Here is a 20,259-nt window from a genome sequence, read left to right as displayed (position 1 = left end):
GGTTGTTTGGAAGCTGGATAAACAGAATTTAATGTTCTTTGGATGTCCAATAGTGACTTTCAGCCAAAATACTCAGTGCATCCTCATGGTGCTTTTCACTTAAGTGGCCTTAAGGGAAAGGAAAGCTCTATTTTGGCAGAATATTGAATAATGGGTCCCTGTAATAGGCCTCTGGAGGAGAGTGGAAAAGAAAGGAAGAACCATTTGGGGAAGGCCAAAAAGAGCCAGAAAAAGGCCATGAGGCAGAGGTGGCCTGGAGGGTGAGCACTACAGCAGGACCATGGATGCCCCCAGAGACACGGGCCTGGGGCGTGTTCCGCAGGTTCCTCTGGAGCATCCGCACGAGGCTGCACCCACTGGACAAGCCTAGACAACAGGACAGCCTCCTGAAGGCTCTGGGGAACCTCCACCCAGCCAAGCTCCACCAGACCCTTCTCCAAGCTCTGAGTCTCACCACCTGGCTTGTGCCCTACAGTCCCCAGAAGTCTGTAATGAGGGCCTCATTCAGTCTGGCTTCTTGGGACGCAGTCTCTTTCTGCCTTTGGAACACTAGACATAACCCTGCCTAGCTCCCAGCTTTCTGTCTTTGCTCAAAGCCATGTTGTGGTGGGCATGACACCAGGTCATCACCATAAGGGTCCCAAGCAAAGCCATGGAAACTGACTGCCATCTGGCCTTCCCCAAAGATTGAGCAAGCAAACGCCAGTGAGAAATTAGATTTAAACTCACAGTCTTCTGGCACCTTTTTTCAGACTGTTTAGGGGAGTCACACTAAACTGTGTCCTCTCTACTTGTAAAATTTATAGAAATATAATTTAGCATCATTCAGACACATACATGAATGCACATATTCACATGTGCATATAGGTATACATTACACATTATGTGTTTTATTATCACTGGATACATAAATGTTTTCTTCTTACTTTGTGGGCTATACATTATGTCTCCAATCCGGACCTTTCCTCTAATCTCCAGACTCGCTTATCCGACCACTTATGCCTTCACCCCACCTCCTCAGGGCAGCTTACAGGTAGCTCCGGAGGGCTAAAACGGAACTCCTGATTTATACTCACTGTTCACTCTGCTCCCATAGACAACGAAACCTGCCAACCTGCTCCCCTCTCAGCGATCCCGACCTAAGTAAATACGACCTGTGGACTCAAGCAAAACACCTGGGAGTTATTCTAAATTCCACATTCTTCCTCATTTCCCAAGTCCAAGTCTTTAGAGTCTATGTCCTGAAAATCTCTCAAATCCAGCCCTGTAGACCTATAGTGGCTTCTCATCACTAGAGCCCCCAATCTAAAAGAAAAGGCAAGAGCTGACCCCTCTCCAGCTGTGCCTCTTTTTTTATTTTACTTCATTTATTTATTTGTCTTTTCTAGGGCCATACCCACAGCATATGGAGGTTCCCAGGCTAGGGATCTAATGGGAGCTTACGGCTGCCAGCCTACGCCACAGCCACAGCAACACCAGATCCTTAACCCACTGAGCAAGGTCAGGGATCGAACCTGCGATCCCAAGGTTCCTAATCAGATTCATTAACCACGGAGCCATGACGGGAACTCCTCTCCAGCTGTGTCTTGAGCCTCTGGTCTCTGCACAGCTTGTGCTGAAGCCACTTGGCTTTCTTTTGTTTTCCCGGAGGCGTCATGTCCCTTTGGCTCTTTGCACATGCTATTCCCCAGACTTTGGAGACCTTAGAACATTCTTCCTCATCTCTTAACTCACATCTACTGCTTCCTCATATCTCAGCTTAAATCCCACTTCTTCGGAGAAGCCTTCCTTGATTCCTAGGCCAGGTCTGGGCTCCCTCTTACATGTTCCCACAGCACCCTGTACTTTGTGGTGCTCAGCACAGAAAATAACCATTTGTGGAATGGGATGTTTCATCTTTGCCTCTACCTGTGGACTGAATACCCCCCAAGGGAGGGGATGTTTGTCTTCTTTCCCTCGTATCCCTGGTGCCTGGCACCGTGCCTGCCACATGGTAAGCGCGAGAGAAACGTTCACCGAGTGAATGAATGATGGATGAGCTTCCTGCACACAGAGGTGTGTGTGTATTCATTCGAATTTATACATAAAACTCATTACCTATAATCATAAATTATGCTTCCTTGATTGAATGATCCTCTTAAGCTTTTTCATAGTTTCACAACCTGGAAACATCTAGATGTTTCTTATGCTCAAGAAGACTTGTTTATTTTGTTTAATAAGGGCTGTCAAATGTCTCTAAATAGAGAGTACACGTCAATAAGACTGAAGAATACCAGCACTTTGCAGTGGATTCAGCATACTTTCTCCAGAAACTGAGTGTTTCATTTGCTGTAGAATTCATTTTTATTACTAACGGGAAACTGCGATGGTCATTCTCAAAGCTGTCACTTTCTGTGCCTCATATGCAACCATTATTTTTTCTTAGTTGTCTCTCAAAAAGCTGGGAGGTAGGTCATGGAAGCACTTGCCTTCCGTGTGGGGAAACTGAAAGCAAGGAGCGTAGTTTTCCACGAGCTAAAGAAAATTAAAGACAGCAAACCAAGCTAGAAATGCCGAAATCTCTCTGCTTTGGGCTGTCTCCAAACTGATGGAGGCTATAAAGTTTGGTCAAAATAATAAACACTTAGCGGCTAAATACCGAGTTTGTAATGAGCTAATAAGTTAGCACAACCAAATTATGAGAAGCAAGTGATGATGTACTAATATACTGCATTTATATTCAAGTGAAGAACATTTCATTCTAAACGTAAGACCCTACTTAATCCCTTTTCATATTAACTCCTCTCTCCCCTTCAATATGCAGTGAGGACATATTTCAGGGAGAGTTAATGGGTCTTTTTTGGGGAAAAGAAAGACTCAAAAACCAATCCCTCAAACACAAACATCTTCCTTCTCTAAATGCCAGGACACTGTGCCAATATCACTAATCTAGCAGTTAATTATTGCCCATACTTACATTGTTTTTTTAACTTTTCACATCTAAAAGAATTATCCCAAGAGTTCCAGGTTGTGGCACAGTGGAAACAAATCCAATTAGGAACCATGAGGTTGCGGGTTTGATCCCTGGCCTCGCTGAGTGGGTTAAGGATCCGGCTTTGCTGTGAACTGTGGTGTAGGTCTCAGGTGCAGCTCAGATCCCACATTGCTGTGGCCCTCTCGGAGGCCAACAGCTGTAGCTCTGATTCAACCCCTAGCCTGGGAACCTCCATATGGCATGGGAGCAGCCCTAAAAAGCAAAAAAAAAGAAAAAAAAAGGGAATTATCTCGTCTCCCTAACCAGACTCTGAGTTTCCTGAAAACAGGGCTTTTCTTCTGATATTGTCATAACTCTTCTGAAGCTCCTAGTATGTGGTATAAAACAGGAGCCTAATAAAAATATGCTGAACCACCTGACATTTGCAATTAAATAGGAAAGTGGAGGACCAATTAATACAGTAAAATATGCAATCTGGGTTGGGAGGAATAATAATTTTTTTCTTTTTTTTTGCCATTTCTTGGGCCGCTTCCGCAACATATGGAGGTTCCCAGGCTAGGGGTCGAATTGGAGCTGTAGCTGCTGGCTTGCACCAGAGCCACAGCAATGCGGGATCCAAGCCATGTCTGCAACCTACATCACCGCTCACGGCAATGCCGGATCCTTAACCCACTGAGCAAGGCCAGGGATCAAACCCGCAACCTCCTGGTTCCTAGTGGGATTCATTAACCACTGAGCCACGACAGGAACTCCGGGAGGAATAATAATTTTTTAACCATTTTTTTCAAATTGCTTTATTAGTGACTCAGCCCCCCTTCCCTGGGTCATCTGTTCTAATGGCTTCAACTCAGAGCCATGACTCTCAGACCCCAGGCTCCAGGCCTAAGGTCTCTCCGTAGTTGCAGGCTGCTCATCGACAACTACCTGGACCTTCCAGGGGCTGCTCCAGTTCCGCACGTCTAAACCCAGTTCCCATGCGGCTGTATCCGAGCCTGCTCTCCTCTCTTGATCTGGAACAAGGTACCAACTCATTAAGACATTGGAGACAAAAGGTATTTGGGAGACAACTTCTCTCTCTCTCTCTTTCTCTCTCTCTCTGCTCCAGCCTAATGTCAAACGTGCCTCTGACTCCTTCCTCCTCAATGGCATCACCACAGTTGAAGGATCTTCTCCAGACCCCAAGTCTCATCTCCAATCTACCTTCCATGCCTCTTCCAGAATAGCCAGCCTAAAATTCAAATCTCATTTTGTGACTCTCTTTGAAAGTCTTAACAATTCCTTAGAAGTTAAGGGATAAACTGTAAACTCTTTAAAATTACATGTATTCAAAAAAAATAAAAGAAAAAACAAAAGAATAAAAGATTCCCTGAAAGATAAATGATGAGTGTATGGAACACATTTGTGGTGGGGGTTGGGGGGGTGTATTATACAGTAAAATGTGTTCAAATACCTGCCACCCTCCACTGTAAGCACGTATCGTTCTGAATAAAACAAAAGGTAAATTTTTTAAAATTCCATGTCTCACTACCTGGCCCATGCCTTCCTTTCCAACTTGATCTCTCACTCTTCCTCGATGTGCCAACATCTTCCACGCCTCTGTACGTGACACACTCTGGTACCTCCACGCACTAGCTTTCTCTATCCATCAATATTGCACTACGAGCTGCAAAAGGCTATCATCACGTAGGTACCTTCTAAGGAAAGGACCAATGGATCCAGGACCAGTGTGGGGAGTGACCTGGGAGATTTCTGTCCAATGGCTCCATATGAACGACCATCACCGACCGAGTGTACACTCTCCTTCGGGATTACTAGTAAGAGGCGAGCACAGGGAAAGGCACCAGGACTCGGGTTATATTCCTGGTAAACAGACACAGCCTTTCCAGCTGCCCATAAAAACAGCTCAGAATTCCAAGCTGATGTATTCTGGGCTGATTGGATGACTCCTTGTTTTCCTCACATCTTTGCAAAAGGCTGACACGAATGAAAGAAATCTGTGTATAAGTTTCTTCCTTGTGAATCTAAGGACTCTGCTCAGATGAAGTCTGCAGCTCACTGCTCACTGCTTCTCGGGCCCTCCCAGGCAGAGGCTGCTCCCCAGCCACCCTCTGTACTAGAGTCAACACTCCCGGGTGTTCATCTCTTTAGCTATAGCCTGGGAATTGTTGAAGGGCTGGTACCTTATCTACTTTTGCACACCCAGAGTTCACCGAAGTGCCAGCACGTAACAGACACTCAGTGAGTGTTAACAGAATCAACTCCTGTTGCCTGAACACTGATGACACTAGCAAAAATTTCAGATGAGCAGACAGAAAATAGAGTGAGAGGGCTTAACTAAATAAGAAATATCCTTAGAAGAGCCAAGCATCTTTGCCTCTGGATTCCGCCCCACCGCACTTCTGCTGTATAGTTTCAAAAAGTCATTTAACTTCTCTGTACTTCAGTGCCATATTAGTGAAGACCCTCAGAGACACCAAACTCAAAGCAGCTCAAGCAGAAACAGAGCCCGACGGACTCGTGCAGCTGGGGCAGCAAAAGAATCAGAAAGAACTGCAGGAACGGCCACCTGGGGGGCAGAGCCAGGGATTTCCTCTCCCTCCTCTCCCCTCTGATTCTAAGTGTTGACCACCTCCAATCACTGAAACTCTTCTCCATGAAGTGAGAAATGGAACCAACAGCAACTACCAGGAAAACCCAGAAGAAAAGCAAAGCAGCTCTTTCCCACCGGCCGACAGAGCAATCTCAGTGACAGACCCCACTGCTTCTGCTTGGGTTCTTCTGGGCCACACTTGAGACTGACCACTGTTGCCAGGAAGATGAAAACCTATGACTGGCCAATACTTAATCTTGAGCCCTTGGTGGGGTAGGGTGGGAGCAGAGGGAGGGTCTAGTCCTATAATGGGGGGGATGGGAAACTTGCTGAATAGACAGAAACAATAGTCCAGTCTGTTACCCTAGTAACCATATATCTGGGGATACTCCAGTAACCAAAACAGACCAAAAAAAAAAAAAAATCTATGTTCTCATGGAACTTATATTTTAGTTAGAGGAAACAAACAATAAACATAACAAACCATACCTCTGTTTATATTCATAATACTATTTTAGATCATGCCAAAAAAACTCATCTTCATAGAGTGTTATATAAGCATAAAATTTATCATACTGACTACCTCATAGTTGGGCAAAATAAATACATAATAGCTTAAGTACAATTGTGACAATTAATGCCAAGGAGTCAGTGAACCCTGTTCTCTTCCTCTCAATTTTCCAAAAAAGTATACAGAAGCGCCCTTTTGTGATTCTATAACAGAAAAAACTCTTGGTCAGGACCCAAGGTCCAAGTCATGACTCAAACCCATACAGCCGTGAGGTTCCCCCTCATCATCAGAGGAAGCAAGTGGCCGTCATCGTATTTTCCCTAATCAGAAGATTCTCGAACAAAACTGCCGTTGGGAGGGGCTCCTAACAATTCCACCCACTCCTACAGAGGAAGAGTAAGGACAACAGCACTTGAGGACAGCTAAGGAAATGATAGGGAAAAAAAAAAAAAGAGGCTCTTCTCAAAAACATAAGAGGACAGCATCCCCAGGTAGACATAATTAAGAAGGCTCAGGTGTAGCATATGTGCTCTCTTCAGTTTAGAGAAATGGGCACGTGGGTAGGAAAGGGCGGCAGGGCTGCAAAGGGAGGCTAAGGAAACCATGCCCTTGACTCACAGGTGGCTCCACATGTTGGAGGGCAGCATCTCCTTCAAGGGAAATGGGAGCCACCATCACAATGAACACCCAGACTCGCAGGGTTCTGCAACCTCAGCTGTGGTCGATAGTGTGTGCCATTCGCATTTCCAATACTCAATGCACCATGAGTATGTGGATGATGCTACAAGGCTAGATTAAGAGTTCTTCCTCGTTCTTTCGCAGAGTAATACGTGAAACAGCCCTAGGTTTCAAACACTTATTGAAAATTTCCTATACATCGGGTAGAACTGTAGGCATGGGGGATATTCCAGTAACCAAAACAGACCAAAAAAACTGTCCTCATGGAGCTGATATTTAGGTGGAGGAATCAGACAATGAACATAATAAATAAGGTCTATGGTGTTATGATAGTGAAACAGGCTAGAGAAAAAAGCAAAGCATGGGAAGCAGATGTTTGGGGTATAGAGGGTCATCCCCTGTATTCTCTACACTAGATTCTTGGCAACAATCCTCTTGCTGCTGGTAAGACCACGCCTGGCCAGAACAGAGAAGCGGAGAGATAAGAGGAGGAAAAGAGAGAACCTGAGTAAACACAAGAGTGGGATTCAGCCCTGGGTTGTGGCTCTGCCACGTCTTGCCCAGTTTTCACCTGTGCCCAACCTGGGTAATGAACTAAATGAATTCCATGAACTCATTTAGTTCACGGGAAGATTGGGTTGAGAGGTCACATGGCCTCTAAGCTGACCCAAATATACATTTATGTTCATTTCCAACACTGAAAAGTTCCCATGTGGGTCTTTATGCGTCCTTCAGCACCTACTGATTGAGCACCTACAATGTGCCAACCCCTGTTCTAGGCACTGGAGGTACAGTAGTGAGCAGGATACACAAAGTGGCTGCCCTAAGGTACTTACATTCTACTAGAGATGAAAATTTCAAGGACAGATTAAATGGAAGAGATACTGACAAGAAGGGAACAGATACCATTGAACAGTCCAGGCATGAGATGATCAAGTCCTAACTGAGATGGCTCCCAAACAAGCTGAACCAAATTCCTGACCATCTGTGGTCACCTCTAAAGCCCTTTCTATACAGTGGCAGAGTCATAAATTGATATGAAAATCCAACTGTGGTTTGAATCTAAAATGTTGGAAGAGCAGCTTCCTTTCTCTTACTGTTAATCCACCGTGTGGACAAAAAGACACACACCCTTGCATCTCCTGTTTATCTTGTTGACTGAAAGTGTTAGTCCAAGTTGTATAAAAAAGCATGTGCTTTGGTTTCTGGAGTCTTTAGCAACTTATTATAGCACTACTGTTTTTTTGCTTGTTTGTTTGTTTGTTTTGTTTTGTTTTGTTTTTTCCTTAATGGGGTGAGGGGGTAAGAACCATGACAGCAGTTTAAAAAAAAAAAAAAAAGTCGTAACAATAGTAACATGTCCTTTTCAAATTAGCAAGTAAAGCTACAGATCTCCTGAGATTGCTGTTGGGCAGAATGTTTCAGAAGGAAGGGTAAAAAGAGAGGGATCCAAACACCCATTTGAAAAAGAATCACCCCACACCTTTATATTCAGAGGTACAGGGGTGATGGGTAAACAGGAGAGACTTGAAAACAAAAATGCAGATACATCACACCCCAGCAATTTGGGAAGAGGAGACTAACAGATGAAACAGAGGAAGCTACAAGACAGTGCTTTGTGTCCTCTAAATGCTTTTTCCACACAAGTTTCCCCCCTCAGCCTGGCTGATTTGCCCAAACACCCTTCTCCAGCCCAAGCTGCTCTGTGGAGTTGGTTTAAATTGTAAAGCAGCCTGAGAGAAGCAGTTCCTCAGTGTGTGCACAGGAGTCCCTCCAGCCAGAACGGCAAGGAGGCCAGCCTGACAGCACTTGGACACTGAATACCTCAGACCCAGCTCCTGTGGATGCAGCAAACTTTCTGTGTGCACCACAACAGGATCAGATGGAACGTTCACTACATGTAACATGAGCTTACTGTAAACACCTCTTTGAAAGAGATGCTGGGCTACGTGCATCTCTTGACTGTGGAAAGAGCCTGCCAGCCAGAATGCCAAGATTTCCAAGTAAGTTTACAGCCTCTGCTTGCAGCAACCAGACAATACAAAAATCATGTTATTTGGCAAGGTTTCCCATTTAGATCAATGGCAATGAAACTCACCTGAATTACTGATGAAAGGGCTCTTTATAAAATGCACTTTAAATAGAGATCCCTCTCAAGAAACCCATACTACCTACCTTATTGCTTCTCTTTAGAAACTTTGAATATCCTGGTTGCAGTGTGGTCCCATCTAAGATGAAGACAACTTAGATCAGTGCCTTTTTGATTTGTTTCATGTGGGGAGGGGCGGGGGTAGAGGCCCACGCACGTGCGTGTGTGTTTTCAAAAACCATCATTGTAGCAAAACAACCTGAGAAGTAGCTGGTTTTCCCATCACTGTCCTTGGTAGGAACAGAATGTCTGGAGAATATACTTGGAGAAAAACTATTTTTTATCTGCTCTAGATCTCTGATGCCACTGATGTCAAATACCTGCAGAAATGAGTAGCTGGTAGTTACGGAAGGTATCTTTGGGACCTGCCTGGTCAATTGAGAAGCAAGCTGCAGCCATTCAGCTCTCACTACAGCTTCCTGACTGGGATAACCAGCAGCTCATTGTTTAGGAAATCTTTTCATGGAAAATGCCACGTATTTTCAGGTCACCTCTCCTCAGAACCCCCCAAACAGAACTCCATGAAGTGAATGAAATTTGGAGATCTTGGTCCCTAGGTCCCACTAAAATTCTGCCCCCTGCACTGGAAGCAAAGGCCCTATTTCGCTGCTCAAATATTGCTAGGAAACTCCAATATTGGTTCTGACCCCTACTTTCTCCAAAAATAGCCCTTCCTTCCAGTAACTATTTTCCTGCTAGAAAGAATCCTAAGAAAATATCAGAAGTTGAAGTAGGCTGGGGAGAAGAAGAGGAAAATTTAACAGCCAGAATGCATGTTGAATTTGAACTGTTAGTAAGTTCTTGGACCACCTGCCTGCCAAGGTGTCTGCTATTTTGCTAGAAAATAACTTCCTTTGATTAAAAGTCTGTGACCTGAATCCCCCAAACTTTTCTTCTCTGACAAAAATAGCCAGAAACATCTCCACGAATACTGAGCTACTGTAACAGAACTCTAAGGACTTGGAAACAGCAAGGCATTCTAAAGCACTCGGAAAGACAAGTCTCTCCGTTGAAAGGAAGGTAGCAGTGACTGTAATTAAGAGAGAAGTGGCTGTGGAACTTCCAGGGCTGGATGGAAAGGGCCACGCAGGAATGGGAGTGAGCCCTCGTGACGGTGCCTGGGTAGTAAACGACTGATGAGAGAGGGAAATGGGGCAAGAGGAGTAAACATGTACTTACAGCCCTCGGAGCCGAAGCCAGATTTTCTCGATCTGTTCGGGTTGCAGGTATTTCAGAGAGTTGCTCTCAAATTCTTCAATCTCCTTGGTTGGCGATTCCATAGCTGCAGGTTATCACAGGGCGTGAGGCCGAGAGAGTCTGGGCTGTCCCCTCCCGCCTGCTCGCCCGGTCCAGCCCGCAGCCCCAGCCGGGCGCCCCTGCCTGTCACTTTCTGCGTGCGCTCCCCCTTCTGCGCCCCACCAACGCCGGCTTCCAGGGGGCTCGGAGCGCCGGGGGCCCCGGGCCCAGGTGCCCCCCGGAGGCAGCTGCGGGAAGCAGGCAGGCTCTCGGACCAATGCCTGGGGTAGAAACTGTGCTCCAGCTCTAGGAGAAAGCACCTCGGACCTATTCGGATTCTTTTTTTTTTTTTTTTTTTTTTTTTTAAACAAAACCGCAGAAGCGAACCGTGTGGCAGCTGCAGGTTTGGGGGGAGACAGGAGGACGGAGGGGAGAGGAGGGAGAAAGTGAGATGGGGAGAGGGGGATGAGCCGAGGGGGAGCCGGCGCCGGGCGGGGCGGTCCCACCCGGAGGCCGCGCACCCCGGTTCCGCCCGCGTCCCCTGCCCCGGGCGCCCCGCGGCTCCCCCTGCCGCCTCCTCCCACCCTCGCCACGCTGCCTTCGCGCCCCCCTCTCTGTTTTCTGTCACTTACCAGCAGCTCTGCTGACAAGCGAGAAAACTGACAACTGAGAGGAAGAGTCGTCTTCGAGCGCGCCCGGGCCGGCGTCTGGTCTGGCCCCCGCGGGCGCGGAGGGAGAGGCGCGCCGGGCACCGGCGTCTGCCCGGCTCCCGCTCGCCGGGCTCCAGCCCCGCACCCCGAGACCCGCGCGCGCCAGGGCGGCCCCCGCGTGCCGATGACTCCCGAAGCCCGCACAAAAGGAAGAGCACGGCACCACGCGCGGAAATGCCGGGGAACCGAGGTCCGTCTCCTCCCAGGGGGCTGGTGGAGCCACGAGCAGCGGCGAGGTTCCGCGGAGTTTGTGCCAGGAGCTTTCATTCACAGCGCTCACGTCCACGCCCGCCGGAGGGCCGCTTCCATTTTGAAAAATTAAAGCAATTGACAAGGACTAAAGGAACCACACATCACGCTTAGCAAAGTCCTGATATGTTCTTGCTAAAGGGAGTCTTCATTTCTCTTTCTCTCTCTCTCCAAAATGGTGGGGGGGAGGAGGGCGGAGATATAAACAAAAGTAAGGAGGTAGGAGTTTCCGATGATGAATGATGGGACTCCTCCGAGGGTCCCTGCAGGGCGATGCTGGGCTGATGCTGGATAAGAGTTTCCGCTCCGCGAAGCTACGACTCAGTGACTGTGTCCCCCTAGGTCACTCACAATGTCAACAGACTGGGACCAGGTATGCAGTTAAGAGGACGGATTAAGAGAGAGAGACCAAAGACAGTAAGATCCTGGCTCAAGGTGATTGCAGCCTTAACATCATAGAACTGGTGGTCAAACTCCCTTCAACGTGGCCAGCACCACTTCCCAGGTGCCATTTCCAACCTGAGACTCAGAGTTCCCAAGGTTCAGGACACAGCTTGCCCTATCCTGGGATTTTCCCTCACTGACAGTTAACGATTCTTTCTGTCACACTCCCAGCATTCTTTTTCTATCCATCAGCTATGTGCCTGCTTCCCAAAATTAAGATAAACCTAAAAGTGAGAACTAGTTTTTCTCCATTGCTCAAGTAAAGTTCCATTCATGTGATCTTGATAAAGAAATTTTAAAATGGTGTTTAAATCCTAAATGCTCATCCATTTGGTAGTAGGCACTTGCTTTCCAGAAATGAGGGGTGAGAGTGATGAGCATGGCACGGCGAGGCTACCCTCATTCATTCTTGTAAAGAAGGTACATGATGCGAGGTGCAAAGACAGACCCTTTTTGATTGAAAGGGACTTAATACCCACCTACCACACAATCTGAAGTCACCTCATTAAAGTCAGCCCTTAAGGATTTTCTGGAAGCACACACATTTCCACTGAGTTAAGGCATTACTACCAGGCAAAGACAGCATTAAGAAGCCAACATATTAACATAAAATTCATTTATCTGAATGAAACCAATTTACCCACCCAGTGTCACCCAGCGGGAACAGTGACCTGGAGGAATTGGATGTTAAGAGATTATTTTAACGACTTATTTTAGAGATGCAAGACAGGAGTGTGGTCCCCAAATGGGGTTTCCATTCGATCGTGTACCTTGGGCAGCCTCATGTCAGAATATGGAAGCATAGTAACGATAACAAGAGCTAATATATATCTGACATTTTCTATGGTCCAGCATTGTTCTAAGGGCTCTACACTCACATAATACTAGCAACCCTGTTGTGAAGCAAATGCTATAATTATCATCTCCATTTTATAGTAGAAAATGAAAAAACAAGGAGGTTATCTGGACTTAGCAGAAAAGGAACTGAACTGGAAGAGACTAGAGCTTGAGTAATGCATGAGTCATTACCTTATCCCACACAAAACGGGCCCCCCTCACAGGGTCCCATTTTCCACATCTTTAAAGAAAATAATTTAGGCAAGAATTTGTTTTTTATGTCTGTTCTACCTTTATGATTCCATGAGGTTATCTGGAGAGACCTGGGGAAAGGAAACGCTGAAAAGGGAGCTGCGTACATACTTTATGTCGTGGATTCCACAGACTGGCCTGGGGCCAAAGGATGGAAGGGAATGGGAAGGCTGATGCTCCTCTTCCCGCCCTCCCCCATACCTGTGACTTTTTCCTCCTGTTAGTGGGGGTTTGATCAGGTCAGAGAAAGGCAAATTTTGGAAGAAAAAGGAAAGGAATAGCCTTCCTTTAAGTAAGCTAATGAGAGAGGGAGGACAAAAATAGTCTTTAAAAGTTTATAAAACATGATTCTGTTTCATTTTAGAAAACTTTTAAAAAGTAAACAAGTATGAGAGCATTAATAAGGATATAACTGTTCTTTATTTTAGAGCCACAGTAATTTTTGGAGCTAGAGGGACCTTAAGGATAATCAAGCTTAGACTTTTTTTTTTTTTTTTTTTTTTAAAGAGCCATACCCGTGGCATATGAGGGTTCCCAGGCTAGGGGTTGAATTGGAGCTACAGCTGCTGGCCTATGCCACAGCCACAGCAACGCAAGATCCGAGCAGCATCTTCGACCCACAACACAGCTCACAGCGACTCCAGATCCCCAAGCCGCTGAGCAAGGCCAGGGATCAAACCCGCATCCTCATGGATGCCAGTCAAATTCGTTAACTGCTGAGCCACGATGGGAACTCCAGTCATTTTTAAATTTCTTAAGTAACAGAACATTTTTATTACAAATTAACATCTTATAAGGGATTCTAATACATACCTCAGTTTTAAAAGTAAAGAAAAGGCTATTCTGGTTGAATGGGGAAGGAAAGTACTTAGTTCTCAGGGTCAGAATCCTCTGCTTTCTCCATATCCCATCTCTGAGTGCCCAATGAGCCCACCTCACAGATGAGAAAACTGAGGGCAAAGTACCATAAAACACCTCAGGATTCCTTGCTTCTCATCCAGCATTCTTTCTAAACTATATTATGAAAAGTTTGTCTTCTCTCTGCCAACAAAATATTACTACTTTTAGATACCATGTTATTGTGTCACTCAGATTTTGTTCCTTTTTTTTTTTTTTTTTTTTTTTTTTTTTTTTTTTTTTGGTCTTTTTTGCTATTTCTTGGGCCGCTCCCGCGGCATATGGAAGTTCCCAGGCTAGGGGTCGAATCGGAGCTGTAGCCACCGGCCTACGCCAAAGCCACAGCAACATGGGATCCGAGCCGCGTCTGCAACCTACACCACAGCTCACGGCAACGCTGGATCGTTAACCCACTGAGCAAGGGCAGGGATCGAACCCGCAACCTCATGGTTCCTAGTCGGATTCGTTAACCACTGCACCACGACTCCAGATTTTGTTCTCTCTTTATCTGTCACAGACAGGGTATGCTTATATGTCGTAGCAACATTTAAAAGCCACAATTTCTACTGGCATTCTGCTCAGAAGCAAGTACAAAAACAGATGCCAATCCACCCATAAACCAAAGAACTAGGATAATGCAAAGCCACTCACAATCTTGCTTTGAGGGTCAATTTCCATGGTGACTTCCTATCCCAGCTTTCTGAGTAAGACTTTTTAGGATATCTTATATGGTGGAACATTACAAAATATATAGAGACATGCATATATACATAAATAATATAACACATATATAATACATACACGCATATATACATATATTTAACTGTCAATTTAAAATTGGGCCCCAAATAAAACTACCTAACAAAGAAAAGTCTTGTACTTGAAAAACTATGAGTCACTGATGAAAGAAATTAAAGATGATACAAACAGATGGAAAGACATACCATATTCTTGGATTGGAAAAATCAATACTGTTAAAATGACCATACTACCCAAGGCAATCTAGATATCCAATGCAATCTCTATCAAAATACCAGTGACATTTTTCACAGAACTAGAACAAATAATTCTAAAATTTGTATGGAAACATAGAAGTCCCTGAATAACCAAAACAATCTTGAGAAAGAAGAACAGAGCTGGAGGAATCATGCTCCTTGACTACACTCAGTATTAGAAAGCTACAGTTACCAAAACAGTTCGATACTGGCACAAAAACAGACACAGATCAGTGGGACAAGACAGAGAGCCGAGAAATAAACCCACTTACTTACAGTCAATTAATCTACAACAAAGGAGACAAATGTACACAATGGAGAAAAGATAGTCTCTTCAATAAGTGGTGCTGGGAAAAGTGGACAGCTACATGTAAAAGAATGAAATTAGAACATTGTTTAACACCATATACAAAAATAAACTCAAATTGGATCAAAAACCTAAATGTAAGACCAGTTACTATAAAACTCCTAGAGGAAAACATAGGCAGAACACTCTGACATAAATCATAGAAATATCTTTTTGATCCATCTCCTAAAGAAAATAAAAGCAAAAATAAACAAATGGGGCCTAATTAAACTTAAAAGCTTTTTCACAGCAAAGGAAACCAATGACAAAATGGAAAGACAATCTAATAAATGGAAGAAAATATTTCCAAATATGACCAAAAAGAGATTAATATCCAACATATATAAACAGCTCATACAACTAACTCAACATCAAAAAAAAAAAACCTGATTTAAAAAAAAAAAAGGCAGAAAAACTGAATCGACATTTTTCCAAAGAAGTGCAGATAGCCAATAGACACATGAAAAGATACTCAGCATCACTAATCATCAGAGAAATGCAAATCAAAACCACAACAACATATCAGAATGTCAGAATGGCTATCACCAAAAAGACCACAAATAATAAAGAAAAAAGATAAAATCGGGAACACACAGCATTGCCCCCCCGAGCACCCATCTTCTAGCTATGATTGCTTGCTTGACCTCCACAAAGCAAGCCAGTGCCCTTGAGACATTTTTCATGACTTGGCAATGGCGTCTTCTAGATAGAGTCTGTTGACTGGGAAATTCTGGAGACGCACTTAGGACGTCGGAAATGGCACCACCAGGGACAGCAGCCCCCACTTCCCGCCCACACCAGATGTGAGCCACCCCCCATAACACACTGTCAACAGAGGCTTTTCTCTCCCATGGGCTTTTCTTTCTGGCGAGGGGCCTCTTCGGTGACAGTCACACTGCTTTTCCCTTTTCATCTTCTCTTTTTGGTTTCCTAATTTGGGGCAGACCCGATCCCAGGAACCACCTCTACCAGAAAAAAAAAGGGGGGGGTACAAAAAGAGACAGTGGACTGATGAAGCCAGGATGACCTCTATTTTCAGCCTGATATGAAATGGGCTCTGAGTAGCCAACAGCTTCACTATCCAGAGTGTGGCCCAGGGATGAGATGGGGAGGAGACAGGATGGAGTCCCAGCTCAGGGGTGGTCTAAGGTAACCTGTTTGCAGCCTGGGTTTGGCCCCCTCTCTGGAAGGATCCTTCAGTTGCTCTAACAAGAGAAGTTCATGTAATCCTTCCAGTGGAGGTGACACAGGCAAAAGAAAGGACTGGGAATAATACTGAATCACACAGGACTAGAATATGAACTTTCTCTTCTCTGGCCATGGTTGGGTTGGACTCAGTGACCTATGGATCTTTTTTCTAGGTCTCATATACCCTGATTTGAAAGCCACAGCCTGGCCTGAACTAACCAGGAAAAAAAAAAAAAAAAAAAAAAAAAAAAAAGCTGCAGGAAAACCTGGAGTCTGGTCCCTGGCTAGGTTTGACTATAATAAACATAGCCCAGGTTGGCCAATCAGAGCCACCCACCTTCTATCTCTAAACAAAGTGATTGGTCCAAGAGTGACATGTAACTAAAGCGGATCCAACACGACTTCTTTATGGGAGATTTGATGTGGCCTCTGGGAAAGTGAGAGAAGGTCTATATGTCTTTTCTCTGTGATAATAAGCTATAAGACTTGAGATTATCTTGGCCCTGGGGTTATCTTTTTACCATGTAGAGAAGATATACCAGAAAAATGACACCAACACAGAGAAAAGTAGAGAGAAGAATTAAAAAGACAAAGAGGAGTTCCCATCGTGGTGCAGCGGAAATGAATCCAACTAGGAACAATGAGGTTGTGGGTTCGATGCCTGGCCTCGCTCAGTGGGTTAAGGATCTGGCGTTGCCGTGAGCTGTGGTGGAGGTTGCAGACACAGCTCAGATCTGGCATTGCTGTGGCTCTGGCGTAGGCTGGCAGCTGTAGCTCCAATTTGACCCCTAGCCTGGGAACCTCCATATGCCATAGGTGTGGCCCTGAAAAGACAAAAAAAGATTTAAAAAAAGACAAAGAAAAAAATGTGAAAGGATCTTTTGAGCCCCTTGATCCTGCTATGCCTGAAGCCAGACTACCCACAGGACTTTTAAGTTATATGAACCAAATAAATATCCCCTCCCCCTCATGTTTTTTTTTTAACTTAAACTAGCTTGAATCAGATCTTTGTCACTGACAACTAAAAGAATCATGATTAATATAACTCCTCCCTTAGAGGATTGCTGTAAGGAACTTTAAAAATATATGACTGGTGCCTTACACATTGAAGGTTCTCATGAAAGAGTAATTCCTCCCCATCTCAACCACCCAATAGCACATGAAGGAAGCTGGAAAACAGTACAGGAACCCTGGGGTGGAGTGCACTCAAGGTAAATATAAGGAAACTTAATTATCCTAATAAACAGATATAGCAGACATTGTGTTTCAATTACTTTTTTTTTTTTTTTTTTTTTTTTTTTTTTTTGGTTTTTAGGGCCAAACCCATGGCATATGGAGGTTCCCAGGCTAGGGGTTCAATTGGATACAGCTGCCACAGCCACAGCAACGCCAGATCCTTAATGCACTGAGTGAAGCCAAGGATCAAACCCACAACCTCCTGGTTCCTAGTCGGATTCGTTTCCACTGCACCATGACAGGAACTCCTATCAAAGCATTGCCATGTTACCAACATTAGCTTCTCTGACAACCCTTGAGTGAACACACATTATTTTTATCCCCAGTTTAGAAATGAAGTGGATGAGCTCTGAGAGGTTTCTCGGCTGCCCTCCAGCTGGTCTACCCCTCAGCTAGTGGCTGGGACATGTGACAGCATGAGGCTTTCCTGACTCCTGGCCCCAGTGGCCACTCTGCCTCTCAGAACACACTGCCAACCCAGCAGAATTAACTCGGCTGTACTAATGAAATTGAAGATTTTGTTCATGTAAAACTGCTGATGCTACAGTCAGCCAAATTCTGACCCAAATGCACATAAATCAGCGGGTTGTTCGTCTATCACTGTAAAGCAAATGTGAATGTGGAAAACAGCGCTGAAAGGGACCTAAGCGATCCCTTTATCCGAGTTCCTAATTATACTGAGGAAAAAGAGCAGCGCAGGCAGGTTAGCCAACTACACAAGGCCCAGCGGTTGATGATGGCAAACCTGAGACCAGGGACCATGTTCCCAGACCCCCAGCCCAGCGCACCTTTTTCTCTGAGCTTCCCTCCCCAGGTCTCAAGAACGGCTCCAGCATCCACCTAAGGGTTTGGCTCAGTGGCTTTTCCATAGATAAGAAGAGGAAGAGAGATTCCAGGGAAGTGAAAGGTGTGTGGTGGCTCAGGTAATAACAAGGAACCCGGAGCCATGGGTATAAGAGAGCCAAGAAAGGGACAAGGACGAGAGTTGGCTCTGCAGACTGAGGTGGGTCTCAACTACCATAGGAAAGCTTCATCTTTTTATGCTCTTGCTGATAGGGATTCATTAAAATCTGCCGAGCAGAGGAATAGTAGATGCAAAGTAGAGGGTGATCCAACAAGTATGATTTTATAAAGAAGGATAAAAAGAATTTCAAAAATTGTTTTTGAACTGCTACCAGAGAAGCTGTGCAGATTCCTGTCTCTGTATCGGCGGGGGAAAGCAATAAATGCTGGAAACATCTCAATTCATTCACCATGCATTCATTCATTCATTCAACAAACATTTTCTGAGTGCTTACTGTGTGCCAGGCACTCTGAGATAGTACGTGGGCAGGGGTTAATAAAAACTCCAGTGCCTACATCATGGAGCACCAGTCTAATTAGGGTAACAGATGCTACAGAGATTACAAACCAACAAATACATCGTCATAAATTGTGAAAAGTGCTGAAAAGAAAATAGAGACTGTTTTCTCGGGTATAGAAACCAATGGGGGTGGGACCTATTTAGAAGTAGGATGGGCATATCAGCCAACCATTGCTACGTAACAAACCACTCTCTAAAATTTAGCGGCTCAGAACAAAAGCAACCATCTTCTACCTCTCATGATTCTGTGGGTTGACCATGCAGTTCTTCTGCTGGGCTTGTCTGGGGTCTCTCATTCAGCTGCAGTCAGATGGCAACTGGTGCTAGATATGGTTTCACTCGCATGGCTGGGGCCTTGGCAGGGATAGATCTCTCTGCATCTCCCCCGCCTCCACCCGCATCCTTCAACATCACCCTCTCTTTCTACGTGATACCTTTGTACGGCTCGCTGAGAGTTCTTTAGATAGCAACTACATTGCAAGTGCAAGTGTTTAAAGAGGGAGGAGACAGAAGCTGCCCCTTGTCTTAAAGGCAGAGCTCAGAACGGGCACAGCATCCCTCTCGCGGCATTTGGTTGGCTAAGGCAACCACAGCGCTGAGCTCTGATTCAAGGGCAGGAGAAATACATTCCACCTCCCAAGGCAGAGGGGAGGGGTGGAAGTGACCCAGATTTTACAGCCATGTTTAATCCACGTAGGTGGTCAGGGATGGCCTCCATGAGCAGGTGTCATGTGAGCCGAGACCTGTAGGAAGAAAAGGAGTCATCTAGGTACTAAGTAGGAGAAAAACATTTCTGACAAGAGGGAAGAACATGCATAAAGATTTGAAGGCAGGAAGAAGCTTGATAGGGTCAAGCTTGATAGGGTGTTGGAAGGAGTCAAGCTGTGATGGGAGGGATACGGCAAAAGGAAGAAGGGCCTGGGACTAGGTGGAGGAGGCAGGTGGGTGGGACCGAAGCAAAACCCTGAGGGCAGATTTAAGGGCCCACTTTCACTTGAAGTACGATGGGAAATCATTAGGGATTCCAAGAGATGTATGTTTGAAAAAGAGCCCTCTGGTTGCTATGTGAAGCATGGTTGGAAAGGAGCAAGAATGTCCCCTGGCTTAATCAAAAATGCTAAATGATTTCAAGAAGTGACCTGAACTGAGTAGACCCATGAGCTCCAGCATCCCAAATCCAAGGCAACAAACCTGAACGAATTCATCAGTGGTGGTGAGCTGATTTCCCTGTTGCTAGGATTACCGCAGGATTCCCTAGACTGCTCTCCTAGAGGGCAGAGATCATGAATGCACCTCGAGTGCATAACAGATCAGGTGACCAAAGACCAAATGGCCTTCTCAGAAAAGGACTGTAAAATGGATTTCATTTACCGGCCCAAGATGATTCCTGCCATGTAAACTATATTCAAAGAGCAAACCTGAGACATGGAACCAAATGAACCTTCGACCAGACCCGAAGCCAATGTGGGGTCATCCAGGGGAAGGCAACGAGGCCCGGCCCAGATTACTTCTTGCTGCATAAAATGTTAACGTTCAGTTATCTGGCAGCTGCACCTCCAGAGAATTGAAATGCTACTTTCTGTGTGATTCAGCACACCAGGGGA

General features: G+C 45.2%; 1 protein-coding gene across 16 annotated transcripts in view; it reads right to left on the bottom strand.

Moving 5' to 3' along the window:
• The window catches only part of PDE1C (phosphodiesterase 1C), a 609,477-nt gene that overhangs the window by 299,785 nt on the left and 289,433 nt on the right, over positions 1–20,259 (bottom strand). For 3 of the 16 annotated variants that reach the window (XM_021079211.2, XM_085005900.1, XM_021079214.2), the window contains exons 1-2: positions 10,771–11,050; positions 10,082–10,184 (exon numbers count right to left, since the gene is read on the bottom strand). The exons of 11 other annotated variants lie outside the window; for them this stretch is intronic. In XM_021079211.2, coding sequence (XP_020934870.2) covers positions 10,082–10,182 — 101 coding nt within the window. In that variant the 5' untranslated portion in view covers positions 10,183–10,184; positions 10,771–11,050. Of the gene's footprint in view, positions 1–10,081; positions 10,564–10,770; positions 11,278–20,259 lie in introns of those variants that run through there. 2 more of the 16 variants (XM_085005899.1, XM_021079213.2) reach the window with 2 other exon arrangements.

Source organism: Sus scrofa, chromosome 18 (genome assembly GCF_054392235.1).
Source record: "Sus scrofa isolate SSC_HxYL_T2T_F1_AM1 chromosome 18, Sscrofa_HxYL_maternal_Yorkshire_Landrace_v2.0, whole genome shotgun sequence".
NCBI classification, from domain to species: domain Eukaryota; kingdom Metazoa; phylum Chordata; class Mammalia; order Artiodactyla; family Suidae; genus Sus; species Sus scrofa.
This window is presented reverse-complemented; position numbering and strand designations above follow the sequence as displayed.